The 26,488-nt window shown below is 37.2% G+C and overlaps 1 protein-coding gene and 1 long non-coding RNA gene across 2 annotated transcripts in view; both read left to right on the plus strand.

Annotated features, from left to right (window-relative positions):
- Positions 1-15,734, plus strand: part of CPXM2 (carboxypeptidase X, M14 family member 2) — a 123,841-nt gene extending 108,107 nt beyond the window's left edge. Inside the window, exons 12-14 of the mRNA XM_070752536.1 lie at positions 5,638-5,777; positions 12,023-12,122; positions 14,876-15,734. Coding sequence (XP_070608637.1) covers positions 5,638-5,777; positions 12,023-12,122; positions 14,876-15,147 — 512 coding nt within the window. The 3' untranslated portion in view covers positions 15,148-15,734. The remainder of the gene's footprint in view (positions 1-5,637; positions 5,778-12,022; positions 12,123-14,875) is intronic.
- A 6,495-nt stretch (positions 15,735-22,229) lies between these two features.
- On the plus strand, positions 22,230-25,539 carry LOC139167724 (uncharacterized). Its single transcript, XR_011559181.1, has 3 exons — positions 22,230-22,376; positions 24,747-24,921; positions 25,345-25,539. It is a non-coding gene; the product is annotated as an uncharacterized lncRNA (long non-coding RNA).
- Positions 25,540-26,488: the final 949 nt, after the last annotated feature.

The raw sequence follows: 26,488 nt of genomic DNA on the forward strand, positions 1-26,488 counted from the left end.
TTGACATATTATTTACTTCTTTACACACACACACACACACACACACACACACACACAACTCTCTGCTGGGACAATTGTTTGCAATATTCTGCTCATTTTCACTGAAAAAACTGAAGCGACTTATCAACATGATTGGGATGTAATGTGTTTAAGTGACGCCTTAATTTATTTGGCTTCTTGCTGTCCGCTGCTATCCGCTGCCAATATGCCGCCCCGAGTTTTCGGAGAGGGGCGGCATATAAATCCAATAAATGAAATGAAATTTTTAGACACGGTCTTTCCTTGTCTCCTACCATAGTCACAGTGAAGCCAAGCGCTACATATGCTTCCTCACATGTCCTCATCTTAGCTTTTGGGAGACGTTTGTCTCAATATTTCCACCTTTCTCCTCCTTTCTTTTCAGCCCTGTTAAATATTTTTTCCATGGTGTGCTGTGTGCTATTGTTCAATGCAAAAATTCCCTAGTCCCTGTGGCAAAAAAGCACATTTCCTGGGGTCTAAGGGCCCCCTGGCATTGCTCTATACCCCCCCAGCGGGGTCCACCCCACCATTTGAGAAACACTGTCTTAACGTAAGAGTGAGATTTACAGTACTTATTTTCTCTTGTAACAACTTACCATAAATGGCATGAGGCCCAATTATATAAAGGAACACCTTTTTCCATCCTGTCCTCTCTCTGAAATACGACCTTCTAGGAATTTCTCCTTTATGTAAGCTCATTGCAAGAAGTATATTATGCCTTACTATGGTGGTGCCTTGACTTTGAATGACAGCAATTTTTTGATTGGCATACATTTGTAGCATTACATTAAAATGTTCTCTTCAATTGAGCCCTTTAAAATTTCAGATATGCTTTACCCACCCTTTTGCTTAACTGTTTTGTCAATTTTACTATGGTCAGTGTCTGCAGGTACTGGCATTTATAAAACCATCAACAAAATCTTTCTTTAAATTTCATTTCCTGTGAATTTCAGTAACATTAATTTGAGATAAAATGTACATTTGCCCATTTTGTTAGTTCCTGTTATTGTTGAGCACTTTGGTTAAGCAGATTATCTATAAACTACAACGTTATAGATTATGTATCATTTTTGCCGTGAGTCACATAATATTGCATTACTATTATAATCCCATAATCTAAAGTACATCTTTCATTTTACTTCTGCATTATATTCTCAAGTAATTTTTAATTATCCCTGTTGTATTTCTATAGTAAATCTTGTATTTTTATGCAATGTGAATTTCAAAATGCTGGTTCTAGTTTCTTATTTTTTTTATGCATTCATCTTTTTTGAAATTATACATCTCTACTCATTCTAGTGTACTGTAAACCCAGGACCAAGAATTTAGGTTGGACTGATGATGATGAAATAAATAATATTTCATCATAATATTTTAATAAACTAAGTTTCATATTTACCTTTTAAATTTGCTTTTCCTTTGGTTACACAATCCAAACTGCAATGGGGAATTAATTTTCAATAAGATTATATACAAATTAGAAATGTTGGTCTCTGGTTTAAATTTCAATAGGCAGTAGGACCTTATTCTACTCTAGAAATATAAACTTTTTCCTTAACATTTCAAAATAACATGGATAAGCAGATACAATGACTCTGCTTTATGTGATATTTTAAGAAACTGTTTAAAATTTAGCATATAATTCACTTTTTTCAAAATATTAATTTCAAATCTTCAAACCGTTGGCATTTAACTGAAAGGGGAAAAGATTTTAGCTGAGCTGCATCACTCATTGCTCTCACATTTTAATCATTTAATCAACCCCCAAAATTAACATCTATGTTATATAATCCACCTCCAGAGTACATACTTTAGGGCTCATTAAGTACCTGAATATTCCTGTATGCTAATGTAATTTCTTTGCTCGTAATATACTTGCATTATTTTTACTATTATACAATAAATGAATATAAGAACTGTTAAAATGTATAGATGGGAGGGAAGAAGGTGAGAAGATCAGTGAAAGGCTCCAGCAAAGAAAGATCCTTAACAAAACTTTATGCAGGGATCTTCAATATCCAGGGCTGAAAATTAGGAGCTAAAATTTCTTACTGCCTATGGTAGAGATCTTCAAACTTGGCAACTTTAAGACTTGTGGACTTCAACTCCCAGAATTCTCCAGCCAGCTAAGCAGGCTGAGGAATTCTGGGAGTTGAAGTCCACAAGTCTTTAAATGGCCAAGTTTGGGGACCTGTGGCCTATGGGTACCAGAAAGGGACACAAGATTTAAATCCTGGAGCTGACATATAATTATAGCTAGAGTCCTAGCTAGGGACCCAGGTAGCATCAGGCCAGAAATCAGGAGAAATCAAGGGTGAATTGCACTCTTCCTTTAGCCACAAAGTCAGATGGGTGAACTTGAGCAAGCCACTCTCTCTCAGTCGCAAGAATAAGGCAATGGCAAAACATTTCTGAAATCTTGACAAGAAAACTTCAGAGTCTAGTCCAAGCACTTTCCAGGAGTTAAAAGCTGGTTCAGTATACTCACACAGAGAGATTCTTGATTATCATTGAAATGGCTTCTTTAGTATTTGCATTTCAATTTATCTGAGCTTTGTCCACTGCTTGCATGCGAAGAGATTTATTGCCATAACCATAATGAATATTGTATAAATGGAAAGCAATAAATGGATCTAATTTTTACTAAATGCAAATGTGATTTTAATGAAGTGTTAGAATGTCACCAGTGCTTATTCACATACCAATAGATCAGCCCTTGGGAACAGATTTCAATGTGGTCAAATACATCGTTGTCAGCTGCTGGTGAGAAAATGTAAAATCCATTTTTTTTTCTTGTGGGAAAGTGATAAAGGGACTTGCTCATGACCCAAAATATCAGAGGCATAATCTGCAGGTGGGCCATTCAGTTTGGCCAATTTGGAGGGTCTGACAATAAATATTGATTCAGTGATTCATTGACTGATTGATACCTTTTAGTCTAGTTCTAAATTTAGTTTGCTAAAATGGACACTTTTATATTATTATTATTATTATTGTTGTTGTTGTTGTTGTTGTTGTTGTTGTTGTTGTTTCTTCTTCTTCTCCTTATTCTTCTTCTTGTTGTTGTTGTTATTATTATTATTATTATTATTATTATTATTATTATTATTATTATTTAGATTTGTATGCCACCCCTCTCTGAGGACCGCAGGAATGCAGTGGGGTAGTGAAAATGGAGCTCCACCCCAGAGCCCCCAATTTGAAATGAAAGATGTTGAAAGAAAATGCAGGGCGTCCTGCATAAGCCATGCCCACAGTGTGGTAGTAAACTTTTTGGTAGCCCTTAACTGATAACAATGAAGTTAGCAATATCCACAATGGATCTGTAAATGGTAAAATGGTAAAAGCTACTCAGAAATATTGTGGTTTAATTTAAACAAGGGCTACAGAATTAATAATCTGGAAAATTTTAAAATGCAGCCAGTCATATCAAATCTGCTGATACTGTGGATTGATTTAAAATAAAATAATTATCACCTAGAAACCACGGCTTTCTATATGTTTTTGTGAGATTATCCTGAAGTGTTGGTGGGAATGGATATAAATTGGGAGCAAAACCTACTTTCTGCTAGAACTGATTATGTTACCTAGTTTGGGTAATGAAATGACTGCAAGAAAAAAACCAAACTTGAGAGCACTTCTCATTTCAATCCGCTGTCAATATTCCTTGTGATAAAATAAATTGCTACCCTGACATCTACATTTCCAAAATATATTTATATTGCAGAAAAAAAGGCAACTGAATCCTCAGCAAGAATTCCTACTAAAAGACAGACCACCCACAAGCTACATGGAATTTCAATGATGCAAATGCAACATCATTGTAATAATTTGCAGTAAAAGCAGTTCATAAAATCCCAGCTATGTTCTATAATGAAATACAGTTGATGCTGTATACAATGCTGTATATTGTTTGTGTGTGTGAGAGAGGGGGGGGAGATAAAGGATAAATGGAGGAAGGAAGAGAGAGAGAAAAAAAGGAGAGGAAGGAAGAGAGAAAAAAAAAAAAAAGAGAGAGAGAGAGAGAGAGAGAGAGAGAGAGAGTGTGAGAGAGAGATCTTGGAAAACAAAATAAAAACCTCTTCATGGAGCCAGGAATCACTATCTTTGCAACATAGAGAAACTATAACAATATTCTCTGATTGCTAGTCTTGAAACAATCTGCCTAAGGTCAGAAACAAGGAAACAAGACGTGACAAGAAATTCCATCAACAAAGAATATTATTTCTCACAATGTCTGCAGGGTTTCAGCATTACCAGTGGATATATAGATCCTTTTTCTGTCATATTAAAAACACCACATTTGAGATAAGTGAATTCAACTTCTGAAGCAGAGATCAGCCTGAGAATACACAGTTCCAACGTTGATTCTGTCCAGGGCAAAGGCATTGTGTAGAAGTATCAAAAATGAAATTAATCCAGATAGCAGCTCACAAACTGTGTTCTTGTGCTCTTTAATTAACTTGGATGCTGATATGAGTATTATTTATTTCTTCGACTGCTATGCCATCCAATCCCGAAGGACTCAGGGCGTCTTATTTATTATTATGTGACATTGGCCCTATATTGTTATTCATGAATCTTCATAGACATTGTAGGAGAGAACTATCTTAAACTATAGCAGCCAAAACCCAGGAATATCTGGTCACATTTTTTCAGATTAACAAATTGAATTGAAAAGCATACATTTTGTGAGCTCATTCTGATTCACGAATCTTTGCTGTTAGTCATGTCTAGAATCTTAGGGTTAGAACAACTGATTATCAACAGGTACATATAATGAAATATATAGCTATTTTCTCAAGTAAAATAACAGCTTTGAGAAGGTTTTAAGGATAAGAAACAAATCCATCTGGGGAGAACCAAGTTGAAGTTTAGAAGTTAGGAAAAAAAGATTAAGAGTTTGCTTATAGTCTAACTTCTACATGTCTTGATCAGTGTGTTAGAAAAATATTACAAATATGTGCATGATGGATAGCTAGAACTCAAAATACATTTTCTGGTGAAAGTGTTGATCCCTGGCTGGATTTCTGTTATGGCTATTTTAAATCTGAGAACTTGAGAATTTATTCTTTTCAAAAATTTTCAAATACTGTTCCTCTAATAATAGCAGCTTAGTTAGAGAAACTCTTTTTTGAAGTACTTTTAAAACTAGAATATGATTTATTGCATTTTCAGCCATTAATTTGTAATATACTCTGGTTAAGAAAAGACAGTTTTTGAACCTCTCAAGAATGTGGTAGTGAAAAAGAAGTTTGCAGTATCCCAGATATGTTTTACATTAGATTTATGCATATTAGATTTGAACTTGTTTTAAATTTGGCTCTGAATATGTGTTCATATCTATAAAGGCAAGATGTTTACATGCCAGATCTTAGGCATATTTTTGGGCCTAATTTAATGTTCCACTATAAAAATATTAATGCTGATTTGATATTATGTGATTTCCTTTTAGTTAAGTTACTGAAATATTTTAAAATACATATATTTTCTAGGAATACCAAATCCATTTATACTTATTAGGGTTAAAGCTTAATATATATAAAAATAACTCTATTTAGTCTTAGAAGAAATGACAGTTTCTTTTTTTTCTCTCTCTCTCTATTGCACTTACAGGCATAAATGACTTTAGCTATCTACATACAAATTGTTTTGAATTGTCTATATATGTTGGCTGTGATAAATACCCTCATGAAAGTGAATTACCAGAAGAATGGGAAAACAATCGAGAGTCACTTATTGTTTTCATAGAACAGGTAAGTACTGGTAGAAAAACAATGTGGTTGGTAAAATTTGGATCTTTTCCAGTGCAATTCTTAACAGGAATGTGCAAGATTTGTTTATTATAATTTATTTCCAAAGGTGTTGTCTCTGGGAGCAGAAAGCAAAGATTTTATTTCAGTTTTTAAACAATTAGAAATTTCGGCCTCTGATGTGAATCAGCATTCTTCAATACTACTCACAAATACATAAATACATAAGAGGGAAAATGCTTCCATTAACCAGTTCTGCTAGAGATTGGGTTATTTTTTAAAAATAGCTCATGGATGTCTTACTGTACATTAAATAAAGAAGTATTTATATTTGGACTATGGATAAACACTTTATGTTTTGAGTGATCTCCCATAAAGGACAATAGGAATTTTAAAAAAGCTTTTTGTTCTCTTATTTTTTCGCCCTAGTAAGAGAACAAAAAGCTTGTTTTGAATTCCTATTGTCCTCTATGGCAGATCACTAAAAACACAAAGTGTTTATCCATAGTCCATCTTATTAATAATGTACATTATTCAACCTATATAGAAATGTTACCAAAGGGGGGGTTTGGTGGCATTTGCGGGAAGCAAAATTTTAAACAGGCCCTTTTTCCAGTTTGCTGATACATCCACATAAACTTTAACAAAGAGCAATATACAGCTCGATTTTCTTGAACACTTTCCATGAACAACAGCACAAAATCTACATTTTTCTGGTTCCTGGCCAAGGAATTTTTCTCTTCCTAACTAGTGTTGGTCGAACCCAATGAAATTCAGGTTTGGCGGGTTTGTGCGAACTTGGTGGCTGGTTCGGGCAAGTTCGTGGAACCCAAACCCAAACCCGCTGAACCCTTCTGGCCTCGCCCTCCCGTCTTCTGCCAAAGCAGCCCGTGGCCACCTCACCATGCCTTCCTGTCTTTGCAGCCAGCAGGAGAGCAAGTGAGTGACCGGGTCTTCCACACCCACTTCCCTCCCCCCCCACTCCTCAAATCACTGTCTCCTGCAGGTAAAGGAAATAATAATAATAAAGGGAGGGGGGAGGAAAACCCGTTGCGGTCATCGAGGAATGGGGTGGAGTTTGCGGGTGATGAGGATGAGGAGGATTGGTGTGTGCGGTGTGTGTGTGGAGCATTTCTCCATTGGGAAAGTAAGACGGTGGCAAGTTTCTTGGTGGGCACCACCTCGGCGGTGGCTTTAACACACCAAGAAACTTTCCACCGCCTTACTTTCCCAACAGAGAAAAGCTCCGCACACACACCATGTGTGCCCAACGGAGAAACACTCCCCATACACACCACGCGTGCCCATTCTCCTTCCGACGTCAAAGGGGAGGGGGGCGGTGGCAGGCAGAGGTGAATCCCCCGCCCCATTCCCCCAGCCTCCCCATGATGGGATTCCGGATGCAGGGCTTTGACGTCACGGAGACGTCACTTCCTGGCTTTCAGTGCAGAGGCTGGGGGAGTGGGGATGGGGATTCCCCTCTGCCTGCCACCGCCCCCCTCCCCTTTGACGTCGGAAGGAGAATGGGCACGCGTGGTGTGTATGGGGAGCATTTCTCCGTTGGGAAAGTAAGACGGTGGCAAGTTTCTTGGCACGTTAAAGCCGCCACCAAGGTGGTCCCCACCAAGAAATTTGCCACCGTCTTACTTTCCCAACGGAGAAATGCTCCTTACACATACCGCGCGCGCCCATCCTCCTTTCGATGTCAAAGGGGAGGGGGCGGTGGCAGGCAGAGGGGAATCCCCCACTCCCACTCCCCCAGCCTCCCCACAATGGGATTCCGGGGGCAGGGCTTTGATGTCATAGAGGCATCACTTCCTGGCCAGCCAAGGCGACCGAATGCCGAATGTGACCCCGAACTTTGCCGGAAGTTTTTTAAAAATCCGGGTTCGGGTTCGGCCTGCCGAACACTGCAAAGTCCGCACGGACCCGAATTGTGCGAGTTCGGTTCGTCCAATACTATTCCTAACATACTGCACAGTGGTTGTATTTGCCTTTGATAAGAAGTCAGCAATTTTCAACAAACTAAAGCCACATTGTGTTTAGCACACAGCTTGAAAACTATCATTAACAAATAAAAATGTAGACACTACACACACCACAATTCAACAAACAAAAACAGAACCTGTCCCCATTTGCTCTTTTAACCAGGAATGTAAAATATTATTTTATGCACCACGACAAATTCCTTGTGTGTCCAGTCACTCTTGGTCAATAAATAATTATATTCTAAAAGATCATTTCTGCATTTTATCATGATACAATAATACTCTGATAAAGCCAACCTTCTGTTTTAGTCAGATGTACTGCTTCATTTCATCCTCACTTCATTAGGAAACCAATCAATCAATCAGAATAGAACTGGGAGGGATCTGAAAGCCTTCTAATCCAGGCCCCTGGTCAAGCAAGAGATCTATTTGAGACAAGAGGCTGTCCAGTCTCTTATTCTTCATCAGTGATGAAGCACCCAAAACTCCTGAAAGCAAGCGGTTCCATAAATTAATTATCTTCCGTGTTACAAAGTTTCTTCTTAATTCCAGGTTGCATCTCTTCTTGATTAGTTTCCATCCACTGTTTCTTGTCCGGCCTTCTGGTGCTTTGGAAAATAAGTGGTCACCCTCATCTTTGTGCCAGCCCCTCAAATACTAGAATTTAGTTGGGATAGTGCCAGCTGAAGAAGGAAATTTATCTATGTGATGGTTCCTATCACATAGACAAATTCCATTCTTCAGCTGACACTATGCCATCATAGCTTCAAAGTGTATAAAATCTATCATAGCCTGTCCCTTTGGAGGCAGCATCAGCTGAGATACTGTGGGAATGGTCAGAGCCAATTTCCTCTACTGCATTCCTCTCCTTGCTATTTGGACCAATTAGTGAGGAAAGGCTCAGAGGTATCAGGAGGAAGCAAACTTCATTGCTATGTGGCTGCAGCCCCCTTGGGTCCTCCGAATGCCACCACTACCTGGGACAAGTCTCATATTTATAGCTCTATGTAAGTAGTATTGAAAGATTTTATGCCCACTGATAAGGAACAAAATCTCAAGTGTAAACTGCAGCAAACTGTCACAATATAAAACCCTGCTCTTAAGAAACCTCTATTTTCCCAATCTTTACAAGGAATTATTGCTGATTTTTTTTTCATCAGCAATCACATTGCATTCCATGGCAACTGAGAATATCAATCATCACTTTTTTTTATTTGCTTGCTTTTAAGTTCACACTTCCCTGATGGCTGCAAAAGCAGTGACAAAATGAAGTCTCTTTTGAGCTGAGTCATCCTGGTGATTACGTGGATTACCATGTAGCTTTCTTGGCAGCGTAGGATGTGGTTTGCTCTTATGTGATTCTGTTATCCCTCTCCCTTAGCTTCCAATCTAGCTTGCAACTAGACCTTCATGATCTCCCATTTAAGTGTTAACTAGGTATAAGCTAGTTTAGGGTGAATGATTAAATCTATTAGGTCCTGTCAGCTATTTATAATAACAATGGCCTTAAAATTTAGAGACTAAATGTGAGAAAGGGAAGAGGTTGTTTATCTTAACCACAAGTTGTTCTCTGCTGCTGCTTGTTCTTCATATAATCCACATGTTCTTGTTTGTTTGGTAATGCTTTCCCAGAGAAATGTTAAATATACTCAGTTTGTATTGGCATGAATGAAAATTTTTAGGCTTCAATAGTAGTATCAAATTATTTTCTTCCATGCTCTCATCATTCCACCCACAAATTGAAGCTATTTTAGTTCAGACCAAAAAGCTATTTTCTATAAATAAGCCTAACCCATGTCTTGAATAAATAAATAATTGGCATTGTATGTACTGTATATACACAGTATATCCATACAACAAAATTCACTTGATGCCTAAAGACCAGTCCCAACACACAGAGCAATCCCAAAAACATTCCCCAGCCACCCACAAATTCCTCATCCTGAACCACCCAAACATCTGCACAACAGGCCAAGTAATACTGTCCAACAGCTAACTGATGGTGACCCTTTAGTTCATTGCTAAGTGTAAGTATAGCTCTGGGATAAAAACTATTTAGAAAACATGTGATCTGAGTTTTAATTGTTCTGTATCTTCTGCCAGAAGGCAACAGTCCAAAAGGTTGTAAGCAGGATGAGAAGAGTCTCTGAGAATGTTGTGTACCTTCTTAGAACAGCGAGATGCAAAGATATCACCTAGGGCTGGTAGCTGGAGCCCAATGATATTCTAGACAGTTTTAACGATTCTCTGTAGAGCTTTTTTCCGCTACAGAACATGCAAGAATGCCGTATGTCAGGACACTCTCAATGGTGCTGCGAAAGTAGGACAGCAGTAGATGCTGAGATAGATTTATCATCCTGAGCATTCTCGGGAAGTACAGCCTCTTTTGTGCCTCCTTTACAAGCACATTAACATTCATAGTCCATGAGAGGTCCTCTGAGATATGAATACCCAGAAATTTAAAACTACCACCCCTCTCCACCTCTTCACATTTATGTGCAATGGTAAATGTACATCTTTATTCCTCCTGAAGTCAATTATCAATTCTTTAGTTTTTATTTTCTTTATATCACAATGTTAGACCTTGTATTTCATTTCACGGTCAGTTTAATAGCTTCTTATATCTCTGAACTTGGCAATATTTTTAAGATGATGGTTCAAAGCTGCTGCAGAATATACAAACAACAATTTATCTGCTTATGTATATAAATATATTTAAATCATTATTTTATAGCTCAATCTTTCATAATAAGGTGAACCAGAGAGGAAACTTAGAATCAAGTTCTATTAACTCAGTAACAAGTTATTTAATGGCAAATCAGTACAGCAGACCTGTAAAAGTGAGATTTAATTACTTACATTATATTGCTATTATGTTTCAAACATAATACATTGCAAGTCATTCTATTATTAATAAGAGTTTGAATACTATACTCAATATCGCTATGCAAATTGACAGATCAAGGCCACAAAATCTTTGAAACACTGGATCAAATTAAGTGACTTTCAAGCATCGTGCATCTTTTTAAAGTGTTTCCCAAATTCCATGTTGCTTCTTACTTCTGAGTTTGTTATAGATTTCCCCCAAAACTACTTGAACTGAATATATTCTTTTGGTATTACAGTGTCCCCTCGATTTTCGTGGGTTCGAACTTCGCGAATAGCCTATACCAAGGTTTTTCAAAAAATATTAATTAAAAAATACTTCACGGTTTTTTTCCTATGCCACATTTTTTCCCATCCGGTGACGTCATACGTCATCGCCAAACTAATAATGTTTGCAAATAAATAACAAAAAAAAAATAATTATTGTTAATAGATAATTATGTTTATAAATATCAGGATCACTACGTCCCTTATTCAATGGTGAGTACCAGTAATAATAATGGTGAGTAAATGGTTGTTAAGTGAATGGGAAATGGTAATTTAGGGGTTTAAAGTGTTAAGGGAAGGCTTGTGATACTGTCCATAGCCAAAAATGGTGTATTTACTTCCGCATCTCTACTTCGTGGAAATTTGGCTTTCGCGGGCGGTCTCGGAACGCATCCCCTGTGGAAATCGAGGGAACACTGTATTACTATTTATCAGTGGTGGGCAACGTGCTGGAATGCTAAATTGTGCTTGCTGCCGTGGCTTGTAAGTTCTTGCGGGGCCAGCGCGATTTTACTGCTGCACCTGTGGAGGTAGCAAAATCATGTACGGAGCCACAGGAACACCTGTCTTTTGGAGAGATTTTTTTGCTTCTGCGTATACAAAGTACTGAAAATGCTCTTGTACACAGCAAGCTGAATTGAATGGGAGTGAAGAGAGAGCAGGATCAGTCAGGATCATGTAGTCCAGTAAATGAGATTCCTTCTGTCCCCCAACTAAATCTCAAAAATAGTATGGCTACTATGCTGATCTAGCAGGAAGGAACAAATAATAACAAGTCAGGTATATGGGTTTGTCTAAAATATTCTAATGTCACACTGAGATATAATTCAGATAGCTCAGAATTTGTTTTTCCTATCTCTCTCTAAAAAGCCCTAATGTCAAATGTTCTGAAGCTATTTATTCATTGGGGACCTCCTAATCCTTGAGATGATAATTATGATGACGATTATGAAGAGGGGGAGAAGGATGAGGAGGAAGAGGAGGGGGGAGGATATTTGTTATAATTGCCCATGCCAAAGACTCTTTTCATTTTATGTAAAAATTAAGTGAGAAATTCCTTGCTGTATTGATGCTGATCCTTATTTGTCCCTATTATTTCACCATCAGGTACATCGTGGAATTAAAGGCATAGTCAGAGATCAACATGGGAAGGGAATTCCAAATGCCATTATTTCCATAGAAGGGGTGAACCATGATGTCCGCACAGGTAAATACACATTTTTGTTATTTAAAAAATGAGAAAAAAGACAACCAACACTGATTTATACATATAGTGGTATATGTGGCAAAATTAATCACTGCATCCACTGCTCCATTTGTATCTGATTTCTTTAGGAATAATATATCCTTGTGGAAAATCACTGTAAAATCCATTTGTAATATTATCATGCACAAGTTATTGCTCCACAGTACCCAGATCCAAGGTAGACATTAGATTTGCATCAATATATATTTTTACTTATATTGTTTGTATCATAATAATTAGACTAGAATTTGTCTGCCCATCATGAAATTGTTTAGTATAATATGTCAGATGCAGTTTTCAAAAAATGAAATGTCTCAGTTTTTATTTTAAAATATTTGTAACATCTGAAAATTTAGCAATTCACCACATTATAGTTATCCATCAACTGATTTTTTTCAGAAAATATAACGAAAAAGACCACAAATGTGTATTCAATCACATTTTATTTCACATATATACAGTTTTCAGATAAATGTCAAGTTAGTTTTTCTGGTTTTGGAAAACTAGTAGTAGAATATTCTCTACCTAATTTATCATCATTTTATATTGCCTCAGTTATGCCGTTGGGTTATTACTGTGAAGAATAATTAAAGGAAACCCCATGTAACATGTCAGAGAAGAGGCAGGATAAATATTCATCAAGAAAAGAAACAGGATCATAGCTTGTCCCTTTCAATTGATCTCCAGCAGTCTGTAACTGCTTTGCTTTAGTGCCTAGGATATCATCTATGTATAATTTGTCACACCAAACCTCTCTAATCCAACAGATGGTTCCACTGAGAATCAAATTATATTGTTTCTGCCCAGAATGGGACATTTCTCCCTAGATGACTTGCCCCAGAATGATTCACTGTGAACAACCTTATGCAGAACATCTTGCTGTGAGAAAATTTAATGTGAGATAACTCAGGAGAAGGACAACAGAGACTAATAACTCCATGTTCTGGCTCAACCCAGCCTTGAGGACTTCTAACCTGGGAAGGTTCAGATCTAAAGCAAGACAAGCTCCATTGCAATTCACATCTCCCTCTCTTGAGTAATCCCACATTTAATTGTCCCATGGTGAGTTGGTTGGGGAGAGTTGACTGTGGCAAAATAAACCTGGTAAGTTGGTTAAGCCGAATCAGACATGTTGAGTTGCTCTAGAACTGCTTCTGAGCTGATTTTTATTTCACACAGGTGACTTATCTTCCCTTTCCTTCATGAACAACAGACAAAAATGAACCAGGCAAATATGCAGCATGTGTCATTTTGTTCACTGTGCAGGTCATTGATTTAGGATTTTTCTAGACTGACAGTCCCCAACTCCAACTCCCGGTTCATGGACCAGCACTGGGTCATGGCATATCAGAAACTGTACTGCACAAAGAAATGAAGCCACATCCTTGGGATGCAGGCTTCATGTGAAACCATGCCTCTTCCTATTCACAGATCCCTGGTGCCCAAAAGGTTGGGGGATCAACGTTCTAGACACCATATTTTTGACTGTCATACTTTTTTTTAAAAAAAAGTAATTATTAAGTCTGCCTTACTGTCTAGATCAGTGTTTTTCAACCAGTGTGCCGCGAGACATGGTCAGGTGTGCTGCGAAGAAGGAAGCTCAGGTTCCGGTCTCACAACTTTTTGCTGAGAGAGAGAGTGAGAGTGAGAGAGAGAGAAAGAGAGAGAGAGAGAGAAAGAGGGAGAGAGAGAGAAATCAAGAGAGAGAAAGAAAAGAGAGAAAGAGAGAGAAAGCAAGAGTGAGAGAGAGAGAAAGCAAGAGAGAGAGAGAGAGAGAAAAGGAGAGGAAGGGAGAGAGAGAGAGAAATGAGCAAAAAGGGGAGGAAAAAAGAAAAGTGAGAAAATGATTGAGACAGAGAATGATAGGAAAGAGAGAGAAACAAAAGAGAGAGAGAAGTGACTCTTGATTGCATATGATAAAAAGCACCCAAAGAATAAGAGAAAAACCTCAGCCCTCACCTGTTTTTGGAATTGGTTCAAGAGTGTTTATACACACACACACACACACACACACACACAAGGGTGGGGAGGAGCCAGGGATGGAAAAAGAGAGGAGAGTGTCTTAGGGTGTCATTTTGTATCATTTTGGTTGGTGGTGTGCCCCAGGATTTTGTAAATGTAAAAAATGTGCCGCGGCTCAAAAAAGGTTGAAAATCACTGGTCTAGATATTGACCTCCTATCACTGAAATTGAAATATACTTGGTAGTAAAGGGTAGAGAACAGTTTTAACATTAGAAATTTAATTTAGTTATATATTTCTGTTTAGCTCAATCTAGGTTCAGATTGGTTTAGCAAGAGGAAACAGAAGAAATAAAAATCATCATATTGCAATGTAGAGACCAATGTTCCAGACCCTTCACATGGTCAGATAGATGGATAAAGGCATCCAAATCCCACTGTTCCTTGTGGCATACAAAATGATTTCTAAAAGCTTCTCATATATTCCCACCAGAACGGAGAATGTGAAACATATAGTTTAATAAAGTTAACTCAATATATATGATTGTGCTGCACACTAAAAGGTTGGTGAAATATTTCCAGCATTAAAAGCAACCCAGCTTGAGAAATATTTAATTCCTATACCAATCCTTAGTAGCAATCCTAGAGCAATCATTAAATATTTAAGCAAATGTAAACCTTTTGTTTTTTTAAAAAACAGGATGGTACTGAATGCAAATGTATTTCAATATATTCTTCTTTCATTCCTCATCAGCAAACAATGGAGATTACTGGCGGCTTCTAAATCCAGGAGAATATGTGGTTAGTGTAAAAGCCGATGGCTACACTACGTCCATGAAAAATTGTGCTGTAGGATATGATATGGGTGCAACCCAGTGTGATTTCACAATCAGCAAAACCAATTTGGCCCGAATCAAAGAGATCATGGAGAAATTTGGGAAGCAGCCAATGAGCCTCTCACTTCGAAGGCTCAGACAGCGAGCCAGGCAGAGACGCCAGCAATACAGACTGCTTTCTGCAATGTAACAGATATTGCTATCAAAATTCTACCCTTCAACTGAAACCCACTATGGGAAAATATTTTAACATGCCCTTTTTATTCATGTAGCTGTTAAGAATTGTATCTTGAAGAATATTTTTTTTAATTCACAGTTCAATGTGAAATTATTCACAGTACAATTTGTAAATTCTTGTGAAATTATTGGAATTAAGAGGCTGTCCTCTAATAGATACTACAAAATGATATATATAGTATCTCTAATCCAAATGGAAAATATATATCACCAAGACCTGGAAAGCAATCCAGGCTAATAAACTAATGGGTAATTGACTTATTATGATTTTTTTTTTTAAAAAAAGCTATTATGCAATGATTGTCCAACTGGTTATATTAGAAACACAGAAACATAGAAACATAGAAGTCTGACGGCAGAAAAAGACCTCCTGGTCCATCTAGTCTGCCCTTATACTATTTTTTGTATTTTATCTTAGGATGGATATATGTTTATCCCAGGCATGTTTAAATTCAGTTACTGTGGATTTATCTACCATGTCTGCTGGAAGTTTGTTCCAAGGATCTACTACTCTTTAAGTAAAATAATATTTTCTCATGTTGCTTTTGATCTTTCCCCCATTCTTATTCTTATGAAGATTAAAATTACATTCCATTTACATTCAATTACAAAAAAAGTGAAATAAATGCAAGTAGGATATTGATGGTGGACGTGCAACATGGTTGATTTATATCATTAATTAGCTCTATTACTTTACTAATCTTATGATAATTTACTAAATGTTCTGAATTATTACAGTTTATTTAAGTAAAGCAGTGAATAGCAATCACTGTGTATTTCCTTGTTTATTGTTGGAATGTTTTTTGTGCTGTAATTACCCACTTTGTTTTTCAGTAAATGAAACTATTGTAATTTGCTAAATCCAATATAGCAGTCATTTTCTAAATACTGTTTGCAAATATGTAGCAGCCATTTGAAGTAAGGAAAAAATACTCTTCAGATCTGCTAGCATCACTATCATTCAACCTGTTGTTTCCTATATATAAGCCCATTGTGGTCAATTTTCCAGGAATTTAGGCCAGGAACTTTCTCATCATCTATGTTTTCTTATCTTTTTAATTGAAGATCTGAGTTATTGAACCAAAGTGTTTTTTCTAGGTGCTCCATTAAAACAACAGTGACACTTTCATGTGGTCTATATAGCTAAGTGTTGGAAGAAAAAAATGACCCCTTTCTATTTTGAGAAGGAACCTTCCACATTCATGTTTTCAATATAGCTAGCAGTAAACTGAGGTTGGCTTGATCAAATGAGATGATTATAATTTCAAAATTCCAACATCAGAAAGAGATTCTTTTCTGAAAATGAACTAGCTCAGGTTCTACTATAGACAATTTCAAATCATCTGACAAAAATGGTATACTTCAGCTTAATTCAGCCATATGAGGCTTAAATTAGAATATGTAGAAGATGATCTATGCACATAGGTCTATTGATTTTGGTCATCAGAACAAGAATGCGATACTATATGAGAAGGACAAAAGTTGATTACCAGTAGCCAGTGATGGGCTATCAAAATTTTTACTACCACACTGTGGTAGTAAAACTTATGCATTTTTTTCAACATTTTTCAGTGCAAATTGAGTGCTCTTGGGTGGAGCTCCAAATTTTTCTACTGGTATTGCATACCTGACCATACCCGTAGGAGCCCATCACTGCCGGTATCTCTGTAATAGACAAAACATGGGCGTCCTCCTCGATCCACAGGTGACATTGGAACATCATCTTTCGGCTGTGGCGAGGAGGGCATTTGCCCAGGTTCGCTTGGTACACCAGTTGCGGCCCTATTTGGACAGGGAGTCATTGCTCACAGTCACTCATGCCCTCATCACCTCGAGGTTCGATTACTGCAATGCTCTCTACATGGGGCTACCTTTGAAAAGTGTTCGGAAACTTCAGATCGTGAAGAATGCGGCCGCGAGAGCCATCATGGTGCTCCCTAGATTCACCCACATTTCTGCAACACTCTGTGGCCTGCACTGACTGCCGATCGGTTTCCGGTCACAATTCAAAGTGTTGGTAATGACCTTTAAAACCCTACATGGCATTGGGCCAGAGAGGGACGGCATACAAATCCAATAAATAATAATAATAATAATAATAATAATAATAATAATAATAATAATAATAATAATAATGTTAAGACCCATGGTGGTGCATTGGTTAGAATGCAATACTGCAAGCTACGTCTGCTGACTGCTGGCTGACTGCAATTTGACAGATTAAATCTCACCAGGCTGAAGGTTGACTCATCCTTCCATCCTTCCAAAGTGAGAAAATGAGGACTCAGATTGTTGGGAGTAATGAGCTAACTCTGTAAACTGTAAACAGGGCTGTGAAGTGACATATAAGTCTAAATGCTATTGCTATAGTGCTATTAAAAATACGGTATTCCTTCACATGATTGTAACATGCCTCACTCTTAGAAAAGTAGTTGTTCACAACATCATAGTTCAATATTTAAATCAGCTTCTCATCCATAATTAATATTTTCTGGTTTTAAAAAGGAAGGGAACATTAAAATATTATTGACCAGCATAATAAGAAATATCAACTACCACTTTTCAGCAAGGAAGTTATGGATAAGAGGATCTAGTTTTGACACAAAATATTTTCTGCAGCACACAGCCTACCTTTATTGGTTCCAGCACTGGTCAGTGCATCTTATTTCTAAATTGTCCTACTTTCTAAATTGTTCTACTCAGTCTCTGCCCCCCCCACAGTTTATATTTGGATAATGTATAAGCCCTACAAAGACAGGCAGGTAACAGTTGGACAGAGATAGGACAGTGATGAAAATACACATAAATACTTTCACATGCTGTGTCTGCTTTATGGAATTTCTAGATAGGAAACTAAAATAAATATGCCCATTCAATATATTTAAAATAGTAGCCAAACTTGACTGAATCATTCTAAACAAATATTCTTGGCATCATATAATGTCCTGTACTCAAATATCTTTACAAAACATTAGAATGTAGAATTTAATTGCTTTGTTTTCCTTTGACATGTCAAGAAAGATTCTAAACAATAAAACTATACTTGAAGACAGTGAATCCATTATGCTTAATGCAAAATTGTGCAGCAGTGCAGATGTGAGTCAAGAATCCTAAGTGTTCAAAGACTTGTTCTCATTCAGGCAGGCTTTATCACCTGAATTCACTATCATTTGTCAGAATTTGTTACTAGTGGATTGCTACCTTGTTCTGAAGACATTTATTTAGTGTGATTTGTGACAGTCTATTTCTGTATAGACTGCTTAAATCATTTCTACTCTTTACCCTAACTCCCTTATCAGGTGTTTATCAGATTTTATACTCCACTGTGTACTCTATTTAATGGCTCAGTGTTTTTATCAGCTCATCTAATGAATTTGTCAACCTTCTTGCTTAAGGAGATGGATATGCATTATGGAAATTTATATAAGATGCAAAAGATACCTACTTTTGTAATTTCAGCAGTCTCTACTGATCTTACTTCTGTAAGTCAAAACAACTGAGATATCTCACATTTGCCCTTATATTAGCCTGGATGTCTACTTTAAAAAAAAATCTTTCTGTCCAATTTCCTTTTACTGAAGAATTTGTGTGATGTTTTCCATTTCCCCTAAAAATAGTGTGTGGAGATAAGAATGTTATTTTTACCCAAGTCCAATCAACATACTGTATTATTATCCCATTCCATCAAACGAGAAGGTATATACAATGTATTGTCATATGCTATACATTAATATTATCTTATATCTTTTAGGCTCTGTATATTAATCCCTGGTTTGTAATTAGTTGTTTGATAAGATATAAGAGTTATCATTACCAATAAATGAAAAGAAGACAAGAAATTTACAAACCTTCAGATTTCATTTCATTTCATTTCATTTATTTAGATTTGTATGCCGCCCCTCTCCGCAGACTCGGGGCGGCTCACAACAGAATAACAGAAAACAATTTCAGCAAATCTAAATTTCTACTAAAAACATTTTAAAAACCCCATTTTCTAAGCACACATACATACACACATACCATTCATGAATTGTATATGCCCGGGGGAGATGTCTCAGTTCCCCCATGCCTGACGACACAGGTGGGTCTTAAGGAGTTTACGAAAGGCAAGGAGAGTAGGGGCAGTTCTAATCTCCGGGGGGAGTTGGTTCCAGAGGGTCGGGGCCACCACAGAGAAGGCTCTTCCCCTGGGGCCTGCCAACCGACATTGTTTAGTTGACGGGACCCGGAGAAGGCCCACTCTGTGGGACCTAATCGGTCGCTGGGATTCGTGCGGCAGCAGGCGGTCTCGGAGATATTCTGGTCCAGTGCCATGAGGGGCTTTAAAGGTCATAACCAACACTTTGAATTGTGACCGGAAGTTGATCGGCAACCAATGCAGACTGCGGAGTGTTGGTGAAACATGGGCATACCTAGGTAAGCCCATGATTGCTCTCGCAGCTGCATTCTGCACGATCTGAAGTTTCCGAACACTTTTCAAAGGTAGCCCCATGTAGAGAGCATTACAGTAGTCGAACCTCGAGATGTTATTATTATTGCCAATGTTATGGTCTATTTAGGTTGCTATGTTGCATTAAATATTTCAATATACTGCTAATCATCATACCAATGTTTAGATGTTAAATTATTGAGTACATTATGTTCATTTTTAAAAATCATATTTTTAAAGTTTCAATGTTTATAATACAGTGTATGAGACTATATATATTCAGCATCAACATTTTCTACACAGATTTCATGAGAAACAACAAAAAGGAATATACTTATTTAAATACACATGGATCCCAAAGTGAAATTGCTGAAAATAATGATAATTTTTTCAAATTACACATATTTAAGATAATAGATGAACAGTAATCTTTATAGTTAGCTGTAACAATATCCATTGTGTGGCTCTTTTGAATAAAATTGAGTGACCAAAGTTACTTGGTCCAATCCTTTTATAAGTATCTTAAATACCTTGAAAACTAGACTATCATAGAAAAGAAGCATTGCTGAAGTAATGTTTTGAGGACCTATGTCAACAGGCTTGGGGTCATTAGACCCCAGCCTCTGCCCAGTAAATGTATTGAATGTGACAGTATGGATGTGATTGTTCGTTTTAAGATGACTAGTTTTAAGACAATTTTTAAAAGTAATTATTCTATTAATTGGCAGAAATGTTTTTTATATTGTATCTTTTTATCGAAATGTTGTGAGCCGCCCCGAGTCCATGGAGAGGGGCAGCATATAAGTCAAACAAACAAACAAACAAATAAATAATAGATTTGTATGCCGCCCCTATAAAATATTACTGTAAATTAGAACTATAATTGGTTCCCAAAGTTGGCGGTACTGCCCCCTAGGGGGCGATATAGGGGAGCAGTAAGAGGCAAGGGGGCAGCAGGGAGGCCCTATATCATTGGATGATATAGGGGAGCAGTAAGAGGCAAGGGGGCAGCAGGGAGGCCCTAAAAGGCAAGGGTGGTGGCGGCAGAGAAGTACTGGAGGTGGGCCCCTCACAGAGTGCAATTTTGTTGGCCTCCAGTCAGCTGAGCATTTCTGGTTCTGGCCCAACTCGCTCCATCACTTCCTTAGCCTCCGCGTACTGTATGCTGGCAGCCATGCTAAGCCTCGTATGTGCTGCTCTGTTTTGCCTGGCTCTGCAAACTTTTCCTATTTTTTTAAAACTAAAAAATCAGGTTTCTACTAACCCCCCCTCCCAACTGTATCTCTTTTCAAATCAGATATGAACACACACATATTGTAGACATTATGATTCTCAGAGCAGAAAGGCAGAAGCCGAAAAATCAAAGAAGAAATGTAGGCAATATAGTGTGGAATATCTGAAGTATGGATTTATACCAGCACCATAAAACTAACAGCTGCCACAGTGCCTACTGTGTGAAAAAAATATTTTCTAATGAGGCAATGAAGCCTTCCAGATTGAACAAACATTTGAAGGCACATCCTGACAAGGCAGATAAGAACCTAACTTTTGTTCAATCACTTTGTGACAAATTTCAAAAGCGCCCAACACTCTCACACATGTTTTACAATGCTTCCCAACAAAACGCTGATGGTTTGTGTGCATCATACTTTCATTGCTGATTGCTAAGTCTGCAAAGCCACATACGTTTGGTGAAGAACTCATCCTACTAGCCATTAATGAGGTTCTGAGTACTGTTTTGCATAAGTCACCACATGATATAATTAAGACAATTCCTCTCAGCAACAATTCAATGCAAAGGTGCACAGATGAAATGGCTGAGAATATGAAAGGATGAGTTTGTAGCACCAAGGGGGAAGTGGATTGAAAAATATTGGGAACCACTGTATTAGATTCTCAGTACAACATCTGTTTATTCATATTTATTGTGGCATGCAGAAGCATTCTTTCACAGAAAGAAGAAAGCTATTAATGATATCTGAAAATAGTATTGAAAATGCAATAACGCCACATGCTTTTTTCTAGATTGTTAAACATTTTAGATCTGGGTTATTAATTATAGCAACCCCCTTGGAAATCTTTCATTTAAAGCAAATCTTGAGTGTATTATTTTATGGTGCTTAAGCAGAATTTTTTAAAAAGCGGCCTCATAAATCTGAGTTTCTATATTTTCTTTATAGATTTGCTCCATTTTATTGATTTGCTATACTGTTTATACCATTTTGTTAGTCCCCTTTGTATTCTGTCCAATGTTATGAGATTTCAATAAATGTATTATTAACTGGGCATAAATTTTAAATAAAGTAGAAGGAAAGAAGATGGGCAGTTTAAAAATGGGGGGGGGAACAATTTATTCTTATCAATTAAATTTTTTCATCAGAATAGAATCGATTTACTATGTAACACAAATAAATGCAAGACTATGCTGATATAAATGGATTTATATTGACTGCAAACATGGGACAAGATTCAAGACTAAATCTATTTGATAAAATGCTTATGACGATAATGTTGTGCTGATCATGATATTCTTAGACAACGCATTTATTTATTGTGAAGCAATGTATATAAAGTACAAGGATACATAATAGTTTAGCTTGTCATGTTCACGATATCTTCGGTAAAGCGGCCAATGAACTGCCATGGGAAGCCTGTAATAAAATGAACTTCTCTAGGCCAAATGGATAGGAAAACGTCAGATGGCAAAACATGAAATAATGGAGCAAACAAATGCACCCCAAGATCATTTGAAGGTGAGTGGGGGATTAATAAAGAGTTATAAGTCCAAAAACAGTTACCTGTCTATTTTGGCATCAGGATGGGTACTACAGAAAAGCTTAGGTCAAACTGTTAAGGGATTTCTTGTAGCTTAATGCTTTAATACCCTTTGTTCTGTCGGGCTCTCTGGTAGACTCCTCCCAAAAATTCACAGGTACAAATTTCAGACACACACACATTTGAAAATTCAAAACAATGTTCTTTATAATGAAAATTCACTTAAACTAAGCCCTCTTTTTGTATAGCAAAGAGCACTCGTCTCCAAACAAACTGGTAATTGGTACAAGTCCCTTATCAGTTCTGTGATACTTAGCTTGCAGCTGTGAGGCAATTCACAGTCCTACTTCTTCCACAAAGTGCAACACACTTTGCTCTGGTTTAGTTCCAAAGCGGGGGGAAATCAGCACACAAAAGGTCAAACGTAGCAAAGAAGGCACGAAACACAATGATCAGATAATCCTCCTCAATGGCCAAACCCACAGGCTGCTATTTATAGCAGCCTCACTAATTACCACAGCCCCACCCAACCACAGGTGGCCTCATTTTCTTTGATAATAATATCTCAGTTGTTGTTGCCTATGCATCGCTCTCCGCAGGCGTGTCTGTATCATTAACTCTTGTTCTGAATCCAAGGAGGAGATAGATAATTGATCTCCTTCTGAGCTGTCTGCCACACTCTCCTCCTCCCTGTCACTCATGTCTTCTTGGTCAGAGGAGCCTTCATCAGCAGATTCCACTGGGGGCAAAACAGGCCTGCAGCATGTGGATGTCTCCCCCACATCCACAGTCCTTGGGGCAGGAGCTGGGCCACAGCTAACCACAACACCCTTGATCTTTCAATAGTTTCAATATTGTCTTGTACTTTATTCTCTTCAATCCTCTGGGTGATTTGGGAATTGGGGGCTCTTATTAGCACCCTCCCTAGAGCCAGAAACAACTGGCACACATGTGTGAGGGAAGTTTAGTTTTACCTTATTATAATAGTTCCATTCCCAGGAGCAGGCAAACTCAGAAAATGATGCTTCTTCATGCCAGTGTTAGAAATGGTTATTTGGTTGGGCAATGTCAGTGTCAGAAATGATTCAGAAGTGCTTTGGACCTTAACTGAAAAGAAGCACATTTCTCTACTATTCATTAGTGCGGCCTGACTGTTTTTTCCCCCTCAGGAATTAATTTGTAACATTCACTTTGTTTTTTAATTTTATCTACTTTACATTTCTTACCTTACTTTGTTCAGGCGTGCCCCTGTCTTTTTCCTGCTTGTTCTATGATTCATACTGCTTTCTTTTCTTCATGGTAATTTCTCTGTATGGCTAACAAAGGTATGCGTGGTTGGGATAGTGGATAATTTGTGTCAGCTTTTGTACATCTATTGACCACATATCTGCAATGAATCTAAATGTCCCATGATCACTGATAAGATGAAATGAATTCTATACCTGCTGGAGGTCTGGAATAGACAACTTGCAAAAATACCAACCTAGCATGTATGTAGAATATTATATACATGCTTCACACTTTCTCTGTGTATATATACTCATGCATACACATAAGGACAAAAAATCCTGTAACCAAATATTGAAAGTCATAAAACAGAAGGTTGCCCAGTCACAATTTCTAGAATCCTTCATCAATGACCTTGCTATATGGCAGTCAGAAGCTATCATTTAGCAAAAATGGATGGATTATCTTTATTTTACAATTATTTTTTCTGTAATGTTAAGAAGATACATTTTACATTTCTTGTAAAATGAAACAGTCCAGAACAATTTTTAATCTTATTATCAAAAATAGTATTTTTGACAGTTGATTCTTAATAAATGATAGAAGAGAGTTTCCATATACATGGAGTGTGTATATTTATATATACAGTATATGTATGTGTATAGGCATGAATGTGTCTCTCTGTGTATATATAATAAAGTATGTATATGAGATAGAGGGGGTAGAATAAGAGGAATGTAGTAAAATTGGAAGGATTTGGGGTTAGCTGTCATTCTCCCAAATGTGTGTAAACATCTCTTAAGTCACTGCAGTGTTTTCCTGTTCATTAACTGGGGTAGCATCTACAGTGACACCTGTCAAGGTGAAATTATTGCACTTATGTAACTTGAAGTCATCTATTTGTCCTTTGTTGCTCTCTAACCATTGGAGTTCTAAATAAATTATATTCGCCTGTTGACCTATTCTATTCCATTCCATTCCATTCCATTCCATTATTTCAATATCATCCACTGTTCTGTTTCCTTTTTCCTTGCTTTTAGTTTGAGGCATGCAATTACCATACACCCACTCTCTTTCCTCTCTCCTTGTCCCTTTTATGGCATGCTTAATTCTTTGTGAAGGTTGATGTTTCCAGCTTGCTTAAAACCTGCAATTATTTGAAGACACCTAATGAGATCAACAGTGATATTCCATGCTAGGCAGAGAACAGCCTCCCTCCACCCCATGGAATAAACAAGAGAGGTGACAGCTAAAGCACTGAAAGCAAATCTTCACATTAGACAAGTGGAAGGAAAGGTCAGTCTTCTAAAAATGAGCATGCAATCAATTATTGTGCAGTTGACTCCTTCCAAGGATTTTTAACCAGGCTATTTTTATTTGTACCTTTCAAAACCTAATTGGAAGACCTTGGTAGATTTTAAGCTGTAATTGCAGGTGATCTTAATGCTGCTTTTAAAAAACCTTTCAGTTCCTGCCCTATATCCAAAACAAAATAAGGTAACACAGTGTCAAGGTTAATAATAGCTTCTACTTTAAACACGCAAGCCATCCAGGCCTGGAAATGAACTGAAGGACAACTGCTGTTGGTTTTTAAAATGCAAAGTGTAAAGTGAAATTCAATGACTACTCTAATAACTCTAACCTTATACAACCTGACCATCTGGATCTCCTGATAAAACAAAGCTAATTTATTCTGGGAATAATTTTTTTCTATTTCAGATGTGGAGGCAAATATCAGAGCTTCTGCATTGTTCAAGCATATGTTCTGGGGATAACAAAGTTGGATGATAACAAGGGATCGGCCCTCCTCCTGGTTCTCAGATTATAAAGAAGACAGTGGAAGAATTGTACTTTTGGGCTTGCAATATTCTGTAAATGTGTCCCTAAAGTGCTTGATCCCAAAAGGTAATTGGACTTCCCTGGAGTGTTTTTTTTCTTGAAAATTGATGTATTTTATATTCTTTTTGGTCATTTTCCCTTGAAAATGGAAAAAAAATGGAAGGATTAAAATCTTTCATTCTCCACTAGTCAGTTAGAATGAAAGAAGCTTCTTGCATGAAAAGTAAAAAGTTTTCAAGGAAAAAAACAAGAAAGTCCTATTGCCTTTTGGAAAAACACCTTTGGGGCAGCCATGACTGGGATGATTAAGAGTCTTTGTAGACATCCTGTTAATGTAGCTTTACAATAAAATAGCATTGAAGATATTACCTAGTTTGGGTGATGAAATGTCTGCAATAAAACAGCAAGGCTCCGAGACCACCCAGGACCCCTCATACTTAATTTAGCTGGTTGTTTTCTGTCTTATCTACCTATTAATGCTAACACATACTAGTCATGAAAGTCTTTTGATGAGTTCTATCACATATGGACAAAATAAAACAAATACTTCAGTAGTGTTGGGCTGAAGTCCAAAGATGACACAATGGAATTCAATCAAATCCAACCCTTTATTTGCTAATGCGTAATGGATAGAATCTTGCCAAACTAAAGTTATAACATTTTGCCCTAACAGATATACCCTGAAATATTCAGAGCGTGGTTACCCTAAACCTTTCTTTCAAGGGTATTCAGTCTCTTAAGCAGTCTCTTAAGCAGTCTCTGATGGATGTATTTCCTCCTTCCTGAGAAAGCTTTATACTTATTACCAAAACTACTCTTCCTGCTTTGCCAGATGCACATTCCATACATTTACTATGTTTAGTTTTATTGGATTTCAAATTGCTTATATTATTTATACATTTATATAAGCAAAGCAAGGTTAGTGGCATATATAGTTTCTGCAAGGCAACAGAGCATTATTCGATTTCTGTGTCCTCACTCTCAGGACTACTTCAAAATGATTTACTGTCAGTGACATAAAATT

This window comes from Erythrolamprus reginae, chromosome 5 (genome assembly GCF_031021105.1).
Source record: "Erythrolamprus reginae isolate rEryReg1 chromosome 5, rEryReg1.hap1, whole genome shotgun sequence".
In the NCBI taxonomy this organism is placed as follows: domain Eukaryota; kingdom Metazoa; phylum Chordata; class Lepidosauria; order Squamata; family Dipsadidae; genus Erythrolamprus; species Erythrolamprus reginae.